At 40.0% G+C, this 18,308-nt stretch overlaps 4 protein-coding genes and 1 long non-coding RNA gene across 5 annotated transcripts; 2 read left to right on the plus strand and 3 right to left on the minus strand.

The window, feature by feature from the left end:
- Window positions 1-3,277: 3,277 nt before the first annotated feature.
- On the plus strand, window positions 3,278-5,576 carry LOC135626862 (F-box/kelch-repeat protein SKIP25-like). The gene has a single exon (XM_065132638.1). The coding sequence runs from the start codon at window positions 3,833-3,835 to the stop codon at window positions 5,195-5,197; it is 1,365 nt and encodes a 454-aa protein (XP_064988710.1). The 5' UTR covers window positions 3,278-3,832; the 3' UTR covers window positions 5,198-5,576.
- Window positions 5,577-7,693: 2,117 nt separating this feature from the next.
- On the minus strand, window positions 7,694-9,146 carry LOC135626863 (uncharacterized). Its single transcript, XM_065132639.1, has 4 exons — window positions 8,879-9,146; window positions 8,577-8,750; window positions 8,220-8,384; window positions 7,694-8,002 (listed from the first exon to the last, which is right to left on the minus strand). Exons 1-3 carry the CDS (start codon window positions 9,000-9,002, stop codon window positions 8,254-8,256), a joined length of 429 nt encoding a protein of 142 aa, XP_064988711.1. The 5' UTR covers window positions 9,003-9,146; the 3' UTR covers window positions 7,694-8,002; window positions 8,220-8,253.
- A 685-nt stretch (window positions 9,147-9,831) lies between these two features.
- On the minus strand, window positions 9,832-10,281 carry LOC135626370 (uncharacterized). The gene has a single exon (XM_065131604.1). The coding sequence runs from the start codon at window positions 10,279-10,281 to the stop codon at window positions 9,832-9,834; it is 450 nt and encodes a 149-aa protein (XP_064987676.1).
- Window positions 10,282-12,391: 2,110 nt separating this feature from the next.
- LOC108951770 (uncharacterized) lies at window positions 12,392-16,301 on the minus strand. Its single transcript, XR_010492722.1, has 2 exons — window positions 15,736-16,301; window positions 12,392-15,623 (listed from the first exon to the last, which is right to left on the minus strand). It is a non-coding gene; the product is annotated as an uncharacterized LOC108951770 (long non-coding RNA).
- LOC135627868 (RNA polymerase sigma factor sigA-like) lies at window positions 12,667-17,810 on the plus strand. Its single transcript, XM_065134266.1, has 10 exons — window positions 12,667-12,800; window positions 12,975-13,622; window positions 14,523-14,721; window positions 14,823-14,915; window positions 15,235-15,363; window positions 15,783-15,836; window positions 15,937-16,014; window positions 16,104-16,166; window positions 16,300-16,412; window positions 17,478-17,810. Exons 2-10 carry the CDS (start codon window positions 12,985-12,987, stop codon window positions 17,584-17,586), a joined length of 1,476 nt encoding a protein of 491 aa, XP_064990338.1. The 5' UTR covers window positions 12,667-12,800; window positions 12,975-12,984; the 3' UTR covers window positions 17,587-17,810.
- Window positions 17,811-18,308: the final 498 nt, after the last annotated feature.

The raw sequence follows: 18,308 nt of genomic DNA on the forward strand, positions 1-18,308 counted from the left end.
ATTGGAAGACTCAATAATGATTTTTATGCAAGAGTAATAGAAATTAAGTTAAGCAATAAGATAATTGTTAGATTATATTATCCTAGTTAATTATGTTAAATATGATATACCTAATTATATTTTTTATTATGATTATTCATCAAAACAAAAAAAGTTTAATTATGTTAGGATTCGTTATTAAATTATTTATTGGGGGATATTTTCTTAATTAGTTATTTTAGAAACTCTGTTCTCATCTTTAATGATAAGATCTCCTAGTGACTCATAATAGATATATGAATATGTGATATTATTGAGATATTATAATTTTTTTATTATTTTTTCTTAATCACTTGAGTTAGTTATTGAAAGATTATAGATTTTCTCTCGTCTCTTATTTTCTTTAATCCGGAAAGAGAAGAGAAATGAGTCTAATTTTTTGACGTGCAGATTGACGATTCATACATATCACTGTACATTGCTTCGGAATATCTAATTATCATTTTTATCGTCATCTTCAAAAGATATACATATTTTATATCAAAAAATGATATTTGATTTCAATTCTAATATTAAATTTTTGAATAATAATTTTATTTCTTATAAGAATCACCAAAACTAATAAAATATTTCAATATCAATATGCTGACAATTTGGTGTGCTGGATCATTTGAATCCTATGGCCCAATAGATGTGCTTACAATTGGGCTCCATAGCCTCTTCCCCAAGCACATATCTCATTTAACTCAAGTATATTATTATTATTATTATTATTATTATTATTATTATTATTATTATGTTCTCCATTTGTCTCTAATAAGAACATAAGAATAATAGAATCAACAACAAAATGCAAATCCAAATAGCGAGGACAATATTTGTAACATTCCACACTTCCTACCTACACATAAACAATAAATCATAAGAAATAAAGATAACTATTTTAAGATAATTCAAACCTAAATTAAACAAAAAAAAAACCTTCTTGTACCCTTCCACATAAGTTCCAAGGAATTTTCCCACAACCTCTTTATGCTTATTACAAAAACATAAATTTTCTAGGAATTCAAAGTATTGTTTTCTTTTATATTACCCTCACTTAAACCTTGAAATTTATAAAATATTCAAGTAGCAATAAATCTTAACTTTATAGAATTCATTTGCGTACTCGAATTATTTGTTATTCAAATAACTTGGTTCTATCATTAGTGGTTGGTATGAGTTTGCATATCAATGAGATTGTCATGCAAACTCATATCAACCTTAAGCCATGCCTTTTGAGGAAATATGAGAAACATTTCCCTAACTTTTCTTCTTCTTCGTTTTTTTTACTTTAGAAAACAATAATTAAGCATGGATGAAGATGCTAATCATTCAAAATACAACAGCCAATGGAATACTTCGATTGAAAAATTATATCACATTCCTAAGACAAATCGAATTTGAACTTTTATATTTAATAAAAAATATTAAGATTATTTATGCATACCACATATTTACGAGACATATATTATTGGGGTTTGATCCATCTCTCACTCACGAACATAAATCATGTCTCATATCATGTACACATTTGCATCGATAAAGAAAGTATATGATGAAGGAGGAAGAAACATGAGACTGAGGAGAAAAAGAATGGGACCAAGAGAGATTAAAATAGAGGAGGATGGGGAGAGGTCACCGGCTTTTGCTCTTAATTGCCAAAAGGAGGCGTCATTGTCCGCCATTGGATCTACCACTCCTTCGCTCATTAAAATATCAACTACATGGCCGGCGCATTTCATGGGGCGGTGTGCTCCTCTCCAGACTCCAATAACTTAGCTCTGCTGTCGTACCTTTTGCTTACATCGCCATGATATATATATATATATATATATATATATATATATATATATATATATATGAACTACTAATCATATGTTGACTAATACAACTAAGAAAATAGGATCCCATTTTAATTTCAATCTTGAGTCTTATATTTAGTCAGATCCATACTCTTAAAATTTCTTGCTAGTTCTTGCTTGTATATTTTTAAAAAGTTAATAAAAAACTATATTAATGATATGATGAGATATAGATTAAAAAAAACCTAAAATTATAGACTTAACTTAAGGATATGATCTTTTACATAACGAAATCAAAGCATTAGTATACAAAATTTGTTGTTATTTTCAATATTTCTTTGTATGTTTGGCTTTTGTATTTATTCAAAAAGTATTTTAGTTTAATCATTGTTCTCGATTCCTCTAGTGTCATTGATCGTAGAAGAGAAAGGAGAGGGGGCGGCCCATGTGCTCTTACTGTTGATTGTAGGGGAAGAGAAAGGAGAGGGGTACATGCTTTCATCATATCATATTGTGTGAGAGCCACAGGCCAGACGTATAATAATTGGGTTGACGTGGGTTAATAGCAGAGGTGATCCTCGAGGATATCACCTCGAGGGCTATGGACGACGATGAGTCTAATGAATAGACTAAAATATTTGTTTTCACATGATCAGAAATATTGTTTCATAACTTTCAAAGTAAGAGCTAATACAATTTGAAAAGTAAATATTTAAAAAAAAATTTCTAAAAATATTCATATAACTTGCTCAAAATGATCGAGACATTATAGTATTATTAGCATACAGTCCGAACTGTAACAAGTAATTTAGGATTTTTGAAGCCAATGTTTTAATGGAATAAATAATCTTAATATAAGAAGGAGTTCTTATTAAAGAAAAAAAAATTCAATAATTAAGATTTAATTATTTATAAATATCTCATTTTAACGAGAGAAAAGTAAGATATATCTTGGAAAGTAAGATTCGATTTCTTTATATTAAGTTTTAACGAGAGAAAAATAAGATGTGAATAATACTATACTCTTTGGTATTTTTTGATTTCACTTTAGGATGTGTAGAGATGATGCTTTATATTTTTAGAGAGGATAAAAGAAATATATATAATTTTTTTAAAAATTTATATGATAATTTGAGATATTATAATTGATCTCATGAAAATTTTAAATTTTTAAGATGTTAGAAGAAACTATTATATCATATTAATTTTACGTTGATTATTTTATATATATTTTTATGATCGATCATTGAATATTTTATATTTTAATATTAAAATTATCTCTTTCCTCCGTCTTTAATAGTTCCCCATGTGATGAGACTTGTCCAAGGGGGACTCACCTCCTCTGCCCCCTCCCCAATAAATGCCAAAAGTAGCTTTTGTGGAATGATGCTGTGAAGCCACAACCCATCACACAATAAATGCCAAAGGTGGTTCTTTTAAGGTGGAGGAGACGAGGCCGGAGGTGAAAGGGCCGGTGGATGGATGGTGAAAGGCCACGAACGATAACACCACCACCAAGAAGCTGCCTTCTGACTCCTTACGCCTTTGTGTATGCCCTTTTTCTTGTTCTGTGGGTGCAAGCAACGTTTCGTGCGTGGGAGGCGGCTTAACCTGTGAGTGATTCCCAGCCATGGGAAATGTCTGAACTCGCCGCCGCCGCCGCCGCCGCCGATGCTGCTTGCTTCTCCGCAAGAGCAAGTCCGTGTCCAGCAGGAAGACTCTCTTCCCGCCTGCAGCTATTTAGAGGTTTTTTTATATATATATATATTTTTTCTTTCTTTTTGTGGCCATTAACATGCACAAGAAATAATATTATTTGATTAAAGAGCAATTAAGTTTTTATTGATAATTTCTAATTCTCCACACATCCTTAATATTAATAGTCACACCCACAAATATTCGTATCATATTAAATTATTCACTTTTAGTTCCACAACATATATATATATATAATATAAAATTATAAATATTAAAATAATTAATTATAAAAAAAATATGTAATTAACTCGATGAGTGAATGCATGATAGCCTTTGACATAGCATGGAGGACCATCACCTTGTGGCAGCCAGCAGACAGCAGCCATTATATCGCATGCCTGCATAACGGTGACAGAGTCAGAGGGGCGCGACGCAGCCCCGCACCCCCACCTCTTCCTTTCCCCATATCCACTGCAAACACCTTCTTCTCCTTTATGACCGACGACGTAGCCACCAAGCGTCCGAGGCTTTGCCTCTCTTCCATTTCGGCTGGGCGACGGCAGGGGGAAGGAGAAGAGACAGAGGAGGAGGAGGATTCGCAGCCGCTGTTGCCGGGACTGCCTGACCACCTCGCTCAGCACTGCCTCGCCCATCTCCCTGCTCCGCTCCTCTTCTCCGTCTGCCGCTCCTGGCGCCGCCTGCTATACTCCCCTTCCTTCCCTCCCTTCCTCTCCATCTTCGCCCTCCTGTCTCCCTCCGATGACGCCGGCGGCGACCCGGTCTCGTTCCACAGCTTCGATCCCATCGCCGCGCGATGGGCACCGCTTCCTGCGCCGCCGCCGCACCCGCCGCTGCGCCTGCTCCTCCTCCAGCACCCTTCCTTCATTTCCCGCAGCCTCTCGGTCCAGTCCGTGGCCGTCGCCGGCCACCTCGTCGTCCTCGCGGCCACGACCCACCGCCTCGTCCCCGCCCTCCCCCGGCCCCTCGTCTTCCACCCGGCCTCTCGCCGCTGGCGCCTCGGCCCGCCCCTCCACGCCCCACGCCGATGGTGCGCCGCCGGGGCCGCCGACGGGGCGGTGTACCTCGTCTCCGGAGTCGGCACGGACTACAACACCGACGTCGCCCGCTCCGCCGAACGGTGGGACCCGGCGGCCGGCGCGATCGCAGGGTGGGAGCGGGTGGCGCAGCTCCCGGACGGGCGGTTCAGCCGGGAGGCGGTGGAGGCGGTGGCGTCGCGGGGGAAGCTGTGCATGGTGAACGTGAGGGGGCGGGCGGCGAAGCAGGGGACGGTGTACGACATCCGGGCGGACCGGTGGGAGGAGATGCCCCCCGGGATGCTGGCCGGGTGGACCGGTCCCGCGGCCTCGGCAGCAGATGATGACGATGAGGGCGGCGGCTGCATCTACGTGGTGGACGAGCGGAGCGGCGCCCTCAAGGCCTACGACTGGTACGCCGACAGCTGGACGACGGTGGCGGAGTCGGAGCTGCTGAAGGGGGCGGCGCAGATGGCGGTGGGAGGTGGGCGGGCGTGCGTGGTGTGCGGCGATGGGCGCGCGATGGTGGTAGTCGACGTGGCCATGTCGCCGGCGCGGATATGGGTGGTGGAACCGCCGGAGGGGAAGCGGGCGCTCGCGGTGCACGTGCTGCCCAGGCTAAGCTCGAGCGGGTCCTCCTGACCGTTCGATCAATGAGCCCTACCGCATCCATCGGCTCTGGTTATTATTCTCCCTTCTTCATTTTAATTTTTTTCCCACATTTTCGGGAAAAAGAAAGGGTTGACCAGTCAAGCACGTGCAATGCGAATGAGCATCGGCGGGGTCGGGAGCATGAAGACAAAGGAGTGCTTTTAGCGTCACTGACAATAAAGTAATGGCAAACGGCATTAATCTTCCACTGCACACATGTCCCAGCATCTGCTGCTTCTTCTACCGAACATCTTGATGTTAAAACCCCAGAAGAACATTTCCTGCTTTGTTCTTCACATGTGTCCCACACGACTTTGAATGGACCAGAATACACATAGATATATAATTCTGATACAATATAACATCTCCACTGAATATGACCTGCTGGCATTTTTCTCGTCACATATCCTCCTAAGCTTTGTATGAAACGCTGATGGCGTTGAAGTACAAATCAACAGATCGATATTTATATTAAAAAAAATATAAAAACAAGGTGGAAAATCCTATTTTTGAAACTTATTCTGCCCATAACAAAATGAAAAATATGTCAGTTCAAATCTCAGAAAAGATTTAAAAGTAACGCATCCCATGCAGTTCGACATTCCAAGCACGCCATCGAGTAAAGGAATACATCCTATCCGAAGCATTGTAATTTCATTGACTGGCAAAACACATTCATGCAGTATATAATGAACTGTGCAGGAAATGTTTGTGGTTATTCGTGAGAGCACCCAAAGAAGATTTGGGAACAGTAATGTTTTATTCTGAACCAAGGAAATGTTTGTCACCCAAAGAAGAGCACTTCTCTACATGCAAGAAGAGATGGGTCAATCACAAAGGTAGCTCATCAGCAAAGTCTCCAAAACTAACATGAATTCCCTCCTTATTTGTTGATGGGTAGTAATTGCACATCACAGACACTTCCAGTCAAACAGCCACAGAAGAGAGAGCAGCAGCGAGGGAAATAATGATACCATACATGCATATATCACATACCCAGTACAAACTTGGTGGAACATTTTGAAAAATTTAGCCTTCTAAATGATCAAGTGTATAATCAGAATACTTGATATACCACCTGGAGTTATATTATAGACGAGATCTACAAGACAACAAATTGATGATAGCAATATGCACTATAAACAATGATCGTCATAAATTCATTTAAAATCATAAAAAAAATATGTAAGGTTTTCCAACACAGGTTTCTCTAGATTATCATTTTGGGGACAAAATGCAGGTTGCAAAAGTATGACTTGCCTAATAAATTTCTATACACAGAATTAAGTGACATGGAAATTGCAGTATTCAATCAGACATTATACACACCATGTACAAAGCACCTCTAGTGGTGAGTCTATTGGAAGAATAGAGTAGACAGCCTCTTTATATGAAGGGTGCAACTAAGTAATTATGCACCACTTGTCGGTCCTTTGTGAACCCAAGTATCTAAATACAAACAAGATTGTCCTAAAGGTTCAAACACAAGCACATACATGTACACATCCATGCATAGACATGAAAGACACAAAATATGCATCTAACAAATACAAAGGAAAGAAAATTCTTAACTTCAAGAAGTTAGATGAAAGGAACAAACTTGGTGCCACTTCAACCTGCATACACTGGCAAAACTACTTTTCATTTATAAGATTAACCATATATTATTTTCACCTAAACTGCACTTTCAGTGTCAGCAACAACAAACTTACAGAAGTTAGAATACATGACCAATGTTAAAATACACTTTGTTTATCCAACCGATGATGCAGGATGCAAGAACACCAATCAGCAAATATTCTCATCAATGATTGTATCATTGTTGTTGCTTATATATAGCACTTTATCATTCCATATTCATCACTTGCTGCTCAAACCCAATCATCATGGATTTGTGGGCATTTAGATCTTGTCTTCATGGAGATATTTCTGAACCTTTTTGCCTTTGGCACAGAGAAGTTATTCCCAAGTCAACTACTTGATCACACTTGACAATCTTTTCCATGTCCATATCAAATTTCCTCTCCATACAGTCAAGTCGGGTTTAAATGGCGATCAAATGAGTATGCCTAAAAAGCTTATACCTAGTGATGGAAACTGTTGGTGTTTATCGGAACCCAATGCAATATTATTTTCGAGTTTGCATCTTTCCATTTGAACTATGTCAAAAATTCATGCAAGAATATCATATCCTAGATTATGTTCACATCTATCAAATATTTTTCAAGAATAACAGTAACATAAGGCACAAAAGTTTGACAACAGCTTCGTCATATCTATCAAATATTTTTCATATCCTTTACTCCTCCCTTTGTCAAGGGCACCAATGTGAGAAACAAGAAGGAAGACCTTAGATGTGCTTTTCCATTTTTTCATGTTACAAGTCAGTTTCTCCAGAAAGATATATTTTCTGGGAAAATGAACCTCAACTTAATATCAATTTTCTTGATAGTCCACATGGATATTTTCAGTCATCTGCAGTTGAAATTTAAGGAGAAGTTGCTTATCTTGTACATATATTAGGCAAGCGAGTTAATACAAGGACATAAGGCAAACATTGACAACAAAATAAAAGGTTCATAAAACTAACAAATTTTTCAGAAGATAGAATCTAAGAAAAGGAAACAAAAGGAAGTGAACATAATATCTCTTCCTTCACTAGCTATGACAATTGACTTATTTTCTGAAAGCAGTATTCAACACATTTATGGTACGGATTGGATGCATTTACGCAATTAGGGTGGATTTGTTCTCTTTGGACCATCCTGTTATCCTGCATCTTGACACCATTTTCCACTGAAATAAGAAAACAAACGGTGATAGTTAGATGAAGTCAAGCTTCTCGTACATGAAATCAGACAAAATAACTGAAATAAATCGACAAATTGAGCAAAATCCTAAATTCCCAACACATCAATCCTAGTTGATAAGGAAGCATGAGAGTCCATGAAGCACCTAAATTTCTTCCAAAATTTTGGAATCACAAAATTTGGTAATGTCAAAAGAAGTAGACCTGATCTCTTCTCCTTGTTTTGACTTTTCACCTCCTAAGATTTTCTTGGAGAGCAATACTCAGCACACCGATGGTATGGATTGCTTGAATTCAGGCATGAAGGATTGACATTTTTTTCAACAATTGCAAACCCTTGATTCTCTTTATGAATCCCCCCATTTTGAGCTGCAATAGGCCCAAAAGACAAGAATGTCATAACACAATAAATAAGTCAAAAGTAAGGAACAGTTGTATTTCTTTCTTTTTTTTGGTTGTACTCCATCCTCCATTTTTCCACAGAAATCAGAAATCGAACAGCAACAGAGCACCTAGTTTTCTTATTTCAGTGGAAATAAGAAATCCGAAAAAGAAGCAGACCTGATCTCTTCTCCTTCTTTTGTCCGTTCACGGTGGGGTTTCTTGAAGAGCAGTACCCCCCACACTGATGGTATGGATTGGACGCGTTGGGGCAAGAAAGAGCCACGTTTCTTTCCGCCGCTATATTCCCTCGATCCTCCTTACGTCTATACCCAACTTGAGCTGCTGCGCCAGCTACGAAGAAGAAAATTTAAGAGCATGAATAATCTGCAGACAGCCGTTGTGACTTGCGATTTTGTTGTCGTTGCTGATTAATCATCTGAAGGAAAAAAAAAAGCGATGATGACGCTCAAGAAAAAAACCTAAGTCGAGTAAGGGACTTCGGGGATTCGCTCCATGAGATCCTCGAACGCAGTACTCCCCACACACATGGAAGGGATTGGAGGCGTTGATGCAGCCCGGATTCACCTTCCGCTCCCTCTCCATCCTCCGCCAAACTTCGATCTCCAAACAGCAGGCAATCCACCTCGAATGAGATCGGGGACTAAAAGTAGGGTCATAAACGCACCAACGGCAGGAAAAACGAAGAAAAAGAAGTCGAAGAAATCACTCGGGTCGTTGGCGGGCGGCGTGGAGCGTTTCTGTGCCGTTAAAGGTCGAAGAAATCTAGAACATCACAAAGAAAAAACTTCGATTACCCTTCTCCAACAACGTGTTTTATCGCGATTGGTCGAAGACTCACAACATTGCGGGGCCCATCGTGGTTATCCTATAAAATTGCGGTACGATTCACGGGTGTCCCCAAGAGAGATGAGAAAGTATCGGGCACGACGTGGTGATTTGGGCGGGTCAAACACGGGGGCGTCAATTCTCGACCAGAGGTCGACCCATTGGCGAGAAAGTTTTGCTTGTGCTACGTCAGGTTCTTTTGGGGTGGAAGATCTCTGTTGGTAATTGGTATTTTGCTTAGAGATTGCAGCTTACTGTATCTCTTGAGTTTTCTCTTCTTCTTCTTCTTTCAGTTTTTGTGATATCTGCATGCAATTCAAATCCACCATTAAGTTTCGTTACAAGCAGGTGCTGACCAGAGTAAGTAGTAAATCATTTACTTAGATCAAACCAATTGCATTCATCTAACAGAGAAATCTGCATAAATATAGTCTTCACTTCCATTCATAGTCTTCATTGCATTTGAAAGATAGGTACAGGAAGTACAGCCAGTGGCTGTATCACCACAAGGGTACCACACTGGGTTCTTCACAACATGCTTCTCTTCCTCAAAGAGGGTTTTTCTCTTTTACTTGTTCGTTAATTATTAGATTCGTCCCTCCCAGTGGCAATCGGCAGCGGCGTCGGACGACTTCAGAAGGATGGCTTCCACATCACCCGGCGGGTTCAGCCCCATGGCGGCCGCCCGGTCCCACCGCTCCATCCGGCTGAGTCCCAGGCAGGGACCATACCTCATGTCCAGATCGAACTGCCGCAGCCTCTCCTCCTCGAATGCCGCCGCCGACGCTGTCTTCCCGTGCTCCGCAATAGCCCCTACCATCGGGTCGTAAGTGGACGAGATCGGCGATGAATGTAAAGCATAGTATAAGAAACTGGGGGTGGAAGATAGGGTACCGAGGACGGGGCTTTGGTCCGGATCGGTGAAGGACAAGGCGATGGCGGCGGACTTGCCGGTGCTACTCCGCTTGAGGGTGGGCTTGGCGATTCCTCCTCTCTTCTTCTGGCGATAGAAGCCCCCCATGCCGACCGACGCCATCTCTCTCGCTCTCTCCAGACGACGGGGATGGAAGATGGCTTCCACATTCACCTCCATTTAATGGGAGGTGGACGTCGTGATTCGTGCCGCGAGTCATGATCATGCTTTTTTGAATTTTGAATCGTGGGAGAGCGTTCCGATGTGCCGCCAGGACTGCTGGCGTGAAGCATGTCCGGCTGGGCGAACTCAATCGTCCAATCTTGATCCGACTTCTAACGTGCCCAACTCCAACCTTCGATCGGCTCGGACCGGTCGGGTTAGACCAAGTTAAAGCGGCCAACACGGCTCTCGTACATATAAGCTATTGAAAAGCTGCATTCAGTGTTCCCCATCCTCCTTAGGCAGGTGCAAAACATTCACCTCATCACTGACCAAAGGACACACCTTGCACCAATGTGATCTAACTTGGGTTAAGAAAGTGACAATTATAGTAAGTAGACACCATAGAAGCTAAGAGATGAAGCCTTACAAGCATCCTCTATCCTTTTCTTTTCCTGCACCAATTCCAGATTTGATGATGATGATTGTATGTGGTTCAATTTCTCTTCAAATCCTGTAGAGAGTTAATTAAGAATAATTAAATGTATATTATTTTAGGGTTAATTAATAATTAAAATAAATAAGTAAAAAATATTAAATATTATGGATAATATAATAGAAAAAAACACTCCATAGGATGCTTTTCATAATTTATGCTAGGGTAGCCCTAAGATGGTAAACGAATAAATATTCCCTTGTCCTATAAATATATTTTGATAGTTTATATAAGTTTTGAAAGTTAATATACATGCTCAAGTTTGATTTAAATTTTTTTTTATAAAATCATCTAAAAAATACAACAGAGTCATTATTAATGTTATTAATATAATATTTGTTTGCTATATTAATAGATTAAGATAAGTTTGATAAACTTTATGCTTAAATGAACCATGTTATATTCGATTACATAATCAACTATAATAAAAGGACAAGAGGGCGAACTGGACTAACTTACTCGTCGGAAGGGCCAATGTCGGAAAGCACCCAAATCGTTTTGCAGGGAGGTGGTCACCCCTGAGCTGCGGGCGTCTTCACCTCAAAGTCGTCATCTAATGCGTAGAAGAGAGTGGTCCGTCGGCTCGAATCCCAACCAACACCAACCAGCGCCACCCATCTCAAGAGCGTGCCCACATCGCAAAGAAAGGTTGCCAACCACTCCAAGGACGAAAGGGCATATCCCGCCACAAATGACATTCAAGTCGACAGCCCTCGGAGCACCAACCCCTAGCCACTCGCGGGGACTCAGCTGACCCTGCCGGTCCAACCCTCGTCCCGAGACGCTGAAGAAGCATAGCCACCTCATCATCATACTCATTCCACTAGAGATTCCCGACGTCAGCTCGCAGACTAAACCGTGCTACGATACTTTTGTTCACTGATATATAGTTTATATAAGTTTTGAAAGTGAATATATTTAAATTTTTTTATAAAATCATCTAAAAAATACGATAATGCTTGTTCACTCTTCTTAAACCGTTTACGATCGATAACAATATAATATAAGGCAGTGATTTTATTAGTTTTTCTAGTTTTTGTTGATTTAGAGGCTTTTATATTCCAACTTCGGTTTTTTTTTCATTTTAATTCTACAATTGAGTGTAATACATCTCATTTATAAGTATAACACTAGAAAATTTATCAACTCATCTCAAACTCTCACGAGTAATTAAAACATGATACAAATAGTTATTCTATTAGTTACTCAATTCATGATAATTTTAGAGATTTTTAAAGTTCAATTTGGTAGAATAAATTGGTTTAGTTTATTTATGATCATGATTCTTTTTCAAATTTTAGTATATTCCTTTTGGTATATTCTTCATGATTCTTTCTAGATATTTGAGTAAATTCTTCTTGATATATCCTCCACAGAATGCTTCTGAATAAAAATAGATTATGGAGGCTTAAACATAAATTATCGAACTTTAAAAGGATTATGAATAATAAATATTATTTTATTAATTTTTAAAAAAATATATAAAATAATAAAGTGATTGTGAATAGTAAAAGAGTAAGCTCCGTATTACGCGTGTAGGTTTTGCATGTAGTAGTACTTTGTCGGAAGCTGAAGTATCAAAGTTGTAGCACATAAATGACTATACTACGTATACAACATAACATGCTGTTTGGGTTTCAGATGGATCCAATTAGATCAGGACTCTGCTGGAGTGCAGATTGGACTCGAATTAGATCTATCTTGATCGAACCAAACCGGATTCGAGCTCAATCAAGAGCGACGGCGCAAGCATTAGCTTTGGCTTGGGGTCGTCGGGTTGGCGCCCACATGGAGCCACAAGAACCACGAGCCGCGCGCCAAATATCTCCTGCAACCAATGGCGCCTCTCCCTCCCATATCTCCTGCCTTGCTCACGCACACACATTATACCGGAGGAAGAGAGACGGAGTAACCACCACGTCGGCAGCAGCTTCTCCCCTCTCGCTCAGTTCTCACCGCTCGTCTCCGCGATCGTCACGCTCTGGTGCGTCCTCTTCCTTCTCAATCCCCCTCTCCTATAGAGATCGGATGCCGATTGGATTTGGTATTTCGTGCGGATCGTTCCGTCCGTCTGCTTTCTTCCGCCCTTTTAGGTCGTACGTGTTGGTAATTGCGTGGAAAACGGCTCGTTCTTGATGTTTCTGTGATCAATCTGCAGTTCAAGCTGGATGATGGCAACATCAGCAGTCGTTGGATTAAGCACGGGAAAGAGGCTTCTGACCTCTTCATTCTGTCCCACCGACCTCGCCGAGAAGTTATTCCCCATTCTGGATCAAACTACGCTGCCATTTCCAGCGGCCTCCACGAAGTCCGTCGTAGTTGCACAAAAGCCCTCCCCATTCAGGCCGAATGCCCCACCGACCAGACACGTACCGATCATCAAGGCACTGAAAGAGCATGTCCATACCTTGGCCCCTTCACCTAGTGATCTCGAATCCTCTCTGGAGGCCCTCATCTTGCTACAGAAGTCTATGTTGGAGAAGCAATGGGAACTCCCGTTCACGCAGATGACAACTGTTGCTGCTCCTGGAAACGGCTGCCGGGTGCCCGAAATCGCTCGCTCCGGGATATCTGCTCGTGAGAGGAGAATGATTTCGAGAAGGAAATGTATTGGTCATAGGGATGCCATGGCACCTGCAAGCAGAGTGAGACAGCTTCGATCTTGTGTTAGCCCTGAGCTGCTTAACTCCGATGCTAGTGGTTATGTCAGAGGAACCGTCAGTGAGAGCTTGCTTACACATGCAGAGGTCGTGAATCTGTCGAAGAAAATAAGAGCTGGTATGCGTGTAGAGGAACACAGGTCAAGGTAAGTAATTCTTTCTCATTCAAGTTGTTATTTACCATCTTATGTTTTATGTTTGTTCGAACATTAGGGACTGAGGAAGAACTCAGCAAATTACATCCTCATTTTAGCTCTATTCTACTTGACCAAACAAGAAATCTACCAATGACCTGTCTATCTTGTGCAATTGCCATTGTGCTCGTCCAATAGTTGTTCTTGTTAAACTTGTGAGCTCCACCGAGTGCTTTTTTTGCCTATTTTTGGAGCATTATTAGCACATAATGTCCTAAAAGAGATTGTTCTTTTATAACTGTAGAAGCCATTCATTTATATATAGAGGAGCACAGGTCAGGTCAAAGTAGGTAGTTTTTTCTCATGAAAAATTGTTGATTAACATCTCATATTTTATGTTTGTTTGAGCATCGAGAAAGACTAAGAACTTTGCAAATTACATCATTGTTTATAGCTTTATTTTAGTTAATCAAACAAGAAATGAAGCAATGATCTGTTTATCTAGTGCAATTACCATTGTGCTCATGTTCAATAGCACTAGTTGAACCAATCATGTGTGCCTTTAGCCTGTATTTGGAGCTTAGGAGAGGTTGTTCCTTTATAAGTACAGAACATATTCATTTGATGAGGTTGAACAAGCGAACAGCTGCATAGCCTTAGTCTATCTATGGAACGAGTTTTGTTTCTTCGTTCCTCCTCTTGCTAACTAAGACAACTTTTCTCTCTAAGAAACCTGTTCTATATAATTGAAGTTCTCTCTTTTACAACAAGGTCACAGCTTACCATTTCTAAGACAATCAACTTCAATTTGGCTTTCTAAATCATGTAGATGACACCACATGTTATTGTCATTTTCTTGCTGTTGCTTCCTCCTCTTCCGATTATTGTATGACTGAACTACTTTGGTTTCAGACTGAAGGAAAAAATGGGATATGAGCCAACCGACAAGCAACTGGCTTCTTCACTGAGGATGTTGCGTGCTGAACTGCACACAAAAATGATCGAGTGTTCTCTGGCAAGGGAGAAGCTTGCGATGAGCAATGTCCGTCTGGTGATGTCTATTGCCCAAAAGTATGATAACATGGGGACTGCAATGGCCGACCTTATCCAGGTAAACCTCCATTCTACTGGCTTTACAGTAGTCCTGGATTTACATGTCGTCACACCGGCATACAAGTCTTTCTACTGCCAAACTAATTGCGTGTGTCACAGGGTGGCTTGATTGGGCTTCTTCGTGGGATAGAAAAGTTTGATGCTTCCAAGGGCTTCAAAATTTCTACTTATGTGTATTGGTGGATCCGGCAGGTGAGTTGTTTAGCTGTAATATTTTACAGTTCAACACATGAATGATCATGGAGGTTAGCTGAATTTGTATACACACGAGCAGAAATGATAACAAGGCAAACAATAAATTCATAGCTCAAGCTTTGCTTCATGACATGGTGCTTCCTCCTTACAAGATTTTAGACATGTACTCTTCAGTATCCTTCAAACTCTGAGCCTTATATCATGGAAGATCCTATTTCAGCAGTATTATACATGCTTATTTGGTCCAATTGTTTAGTCTATTGTTGAACATCAATTTGATTCCAGACTACAGTGAAGAAATCTTTCTTCTTACCAGGGTGTCACAAGAACATTGTTCAAGAACTCCAGGACTTTAAGACTGCCTGCTCATTTACATGAAAGACTCGGTTCAATTAGGCATGCAAAGATCAGACTGGAAGAGAAGGGAATTGCACCATCAATTGACGTGAGTTAAACTTTATCATACTGCTCAATGGTTTTCCCTTTTTACTTTCATGCCGTGTTTTACTGCAACATCTTGTTTCTGGGCATTTTTGAGGTCAAAATTAATCAAGATAACCTTTCATGCTATTCCAGTTCTTTTGTCATTTCATCATCATTTTGGCTGTTCTGATTTATCAAGCTTCAATAACACTGGTCGTAACTAGCTTATCTTCTTCATGGTCTTGAGCATGACAATGATCTCTCTCTCTTCAACCCCCAAGACTAAAAATCCATAACAATTTTTATATTCAGATCAGGAATCTTATTGGTAGGGAAATCAATTTACATAAACCTTGCTACAGTATTAAGGCATCAGTGTAGAAGTAGAGTTTACCATTGTGTAGAATTCTTTTACAAGGGACTAACTTCTCTCCTTTTCAGAAACTTGCCGAGTCCCTGAACATGTCACAGAAGAAAGTAAGGAATGCCACACAGGTATAAGTTTAGTTTTCATCCATTTTATGCACTTCTTCTGTTTGATCCAGATCTTGTGAGTAGCTAGTTTGTTCCTCACATTAAATGGTTAGAGATGCAGGCTGCAAGTATAGTACTTTCTATCGATAGAGAAGCCTTCCCCTCCCTGAATGGCCTTCCTGGCGAGACTCTCCACAGTGTAAGTATTGCTTCTCGATTTCTCTACATGCAATATCTATTATCTTTATCCATTCATATTGTTTCATAACACCATTTCTTTCCCTCCAGTATATTGCAGATAGGAACCTCGAAAACAATCCCTGGCATGGTTTTGAGGAATGGTCTCTCAAGGTACTTGAAAGAATCTGCTTTTACCATTCATTGCCCATCTTCCATTATAATAAGCAATTCATTACTAAACAAGATTTCATGATATATCTCCCTCATGCAATCATGGTATTCACATGTTAATCCTTTTTGTCAGGATGAGGTCGACAAGCTCTTATACATGACACTCAGCAACCGAGAGAGAGATATCATAAGCCTCTATCATGGTATCGACAATGAGTGTCATACATGGGAAGACATCGGCAAAAAGTAAGTAGTATATTCATGTCAAATAAATATCTAGTTTTTGTTGCTTGTTCTGGACTTACAATTTGGACACTGATAGGAGCATGTTCTCTAAATGAAGAGAACGCATGTTGAGCATGCTTTCTTTGGCCTGTGCCACTGATAGGAGAAATTGGATTTATTTTTACTGGAATTGCAGTTTCAGAATTATAGGTCCCTTGTTAGTCATTGCAACAGTGCATAAGAGCTCAAACCTCATGCTTCGGTTAAGTATTCAAATAATCGATACTAGTTAGTAACATCTTAAAAATTTTGGACTTAAAGCTCTAACCAAACTCCTACTTCTGTCCACTCCTTTTTCTTGCACTATCATGTCAGTAGACCACAGACGTGTTTTGTAAGTTCTCCCCTAAGAAGTAAGGGAAGTGTTTTCATGCTCCAAACTAGTCATGCAAGACTAAGAAATGGAGTGTCCTTGCAAAGTTTGGAAATAAAGTATTTTTCCCTACTTCTGACTGTGGATGCCATAAGCTAGCATGATGCAAAAGATATACAAACCTACAAAATGGCTAAGATAATGCTAATATTTTTATCATCATAATGAATTTTAAGTGACGTTATAAAAATCAAACGGACTTTCAACTAAGGCAAGTTTTTAGGTTTTGCAAGGGAGATATATATAAGTTCTTAAGGGGGAAAAAAAGAAAAGGTCTCTAAACTCTAAATTGGAAGATTCTTTGGTTCCCTTGCTGGGGGGATGAAAAAAGGTTCTAGGATGATAGTGTTATTTTGACTCTCTTGATGCTTGTCTGCATGCGTATTATCTCTATTTCAACTGTCACCTATGGTCTTCTACATTTGATCATGAGTTGTTATATATCCCTTGACAATAAGTTCCTGTAATGATGGGGAAGGTGTTGATGTGGTTTATTCTTCATATTTTAACAACATAAATCATTTGTTCATCAGACAAGTGTGATAGTGGTGATGACACAATACATGAATTTGGCATGGCAATTCACAAACATGCATGTGTAATGAGATGTGTTCTCGATGCTTAGTTGCTAACAGCTGAGATCTCTTCACTAGGTTTGGTTTGTCAAGAGAGCGTGTCAGGCAAGTGGGGCTTGTTGCCATGGAGAAGCTGAAGCATGCGGCAAGAAGAAGAAAATTAGAGGCAATGTTGGTAAAACAATGAACGACATTATACTGGCTTGGCACACACTTACCTGTGCATATGAAAACAACAGGACACATGCGGCAAGAAGAAGAAAATTGGAGGCAATCTTGTTAGAACATTGAAACGATTCGTATTGTATGAGAACAGAAGGAAACATGCATCTCTAAATTTATTTTACACCGAGGAGTATTTATACATGTACATGCTTGACTGGAGAGTTCTAATGTGAAGGCAATTAGATATACACACTGTCACAATAATTTTTGCTTCATTTGTGTGTTTGTTCTCTGACATGACCTATTCATATGCATGCCTACCTTAAGATGTAAGAAAAATATAGAAAAGGTTGGCCTAATATTCTTGTAATTAGATCTGACTCTGAGGTTTGTTTCACTTACAGAATGTATGCTATTGATTCTGTAAAATGTAGATTAAGAGGATACATCAATCGATAGAAGCATCGAAACTTGTCAGGAAAAGATCCAAACTTTTCATGTTGCAAATAAGATGTTGTTCGGAAATGACCCAAATCTGATATCGAAAGGTAAAGAAAGGAGCAGAAAAGAGATAACCCTAAAAACTGCGAGAAACGGGAAGACGTCCGAGAAGAAGGAAAAGAAACAACCTATTGGGCCCAATGAAACCGGGGCCTCTTCGACGACCTCCAGACCTCAAAGCCCTAGAAATCGGAAGAAGAAGAAGAGAAGAAGGCCTGGCCCGATACGCCAGAGAGGATCTCG

Source organism: Musa acuminata, chromosome BXJ2-11, assembly GCF_036884655.1.
Source record: "Musa acuminata AAA Group cultivar baxijiao chromosome BXJ2-11, Cavendish_Baxijiao_AAA, whole genome shotgun sequence".
Taxonomy (NCBI): domain Eukaryota; kingdom Viridiplantae; phylum Streptophyta; class Magnoliopsida; order Zingiberales; family Musaceae; genus Musa; species Musa acuminata.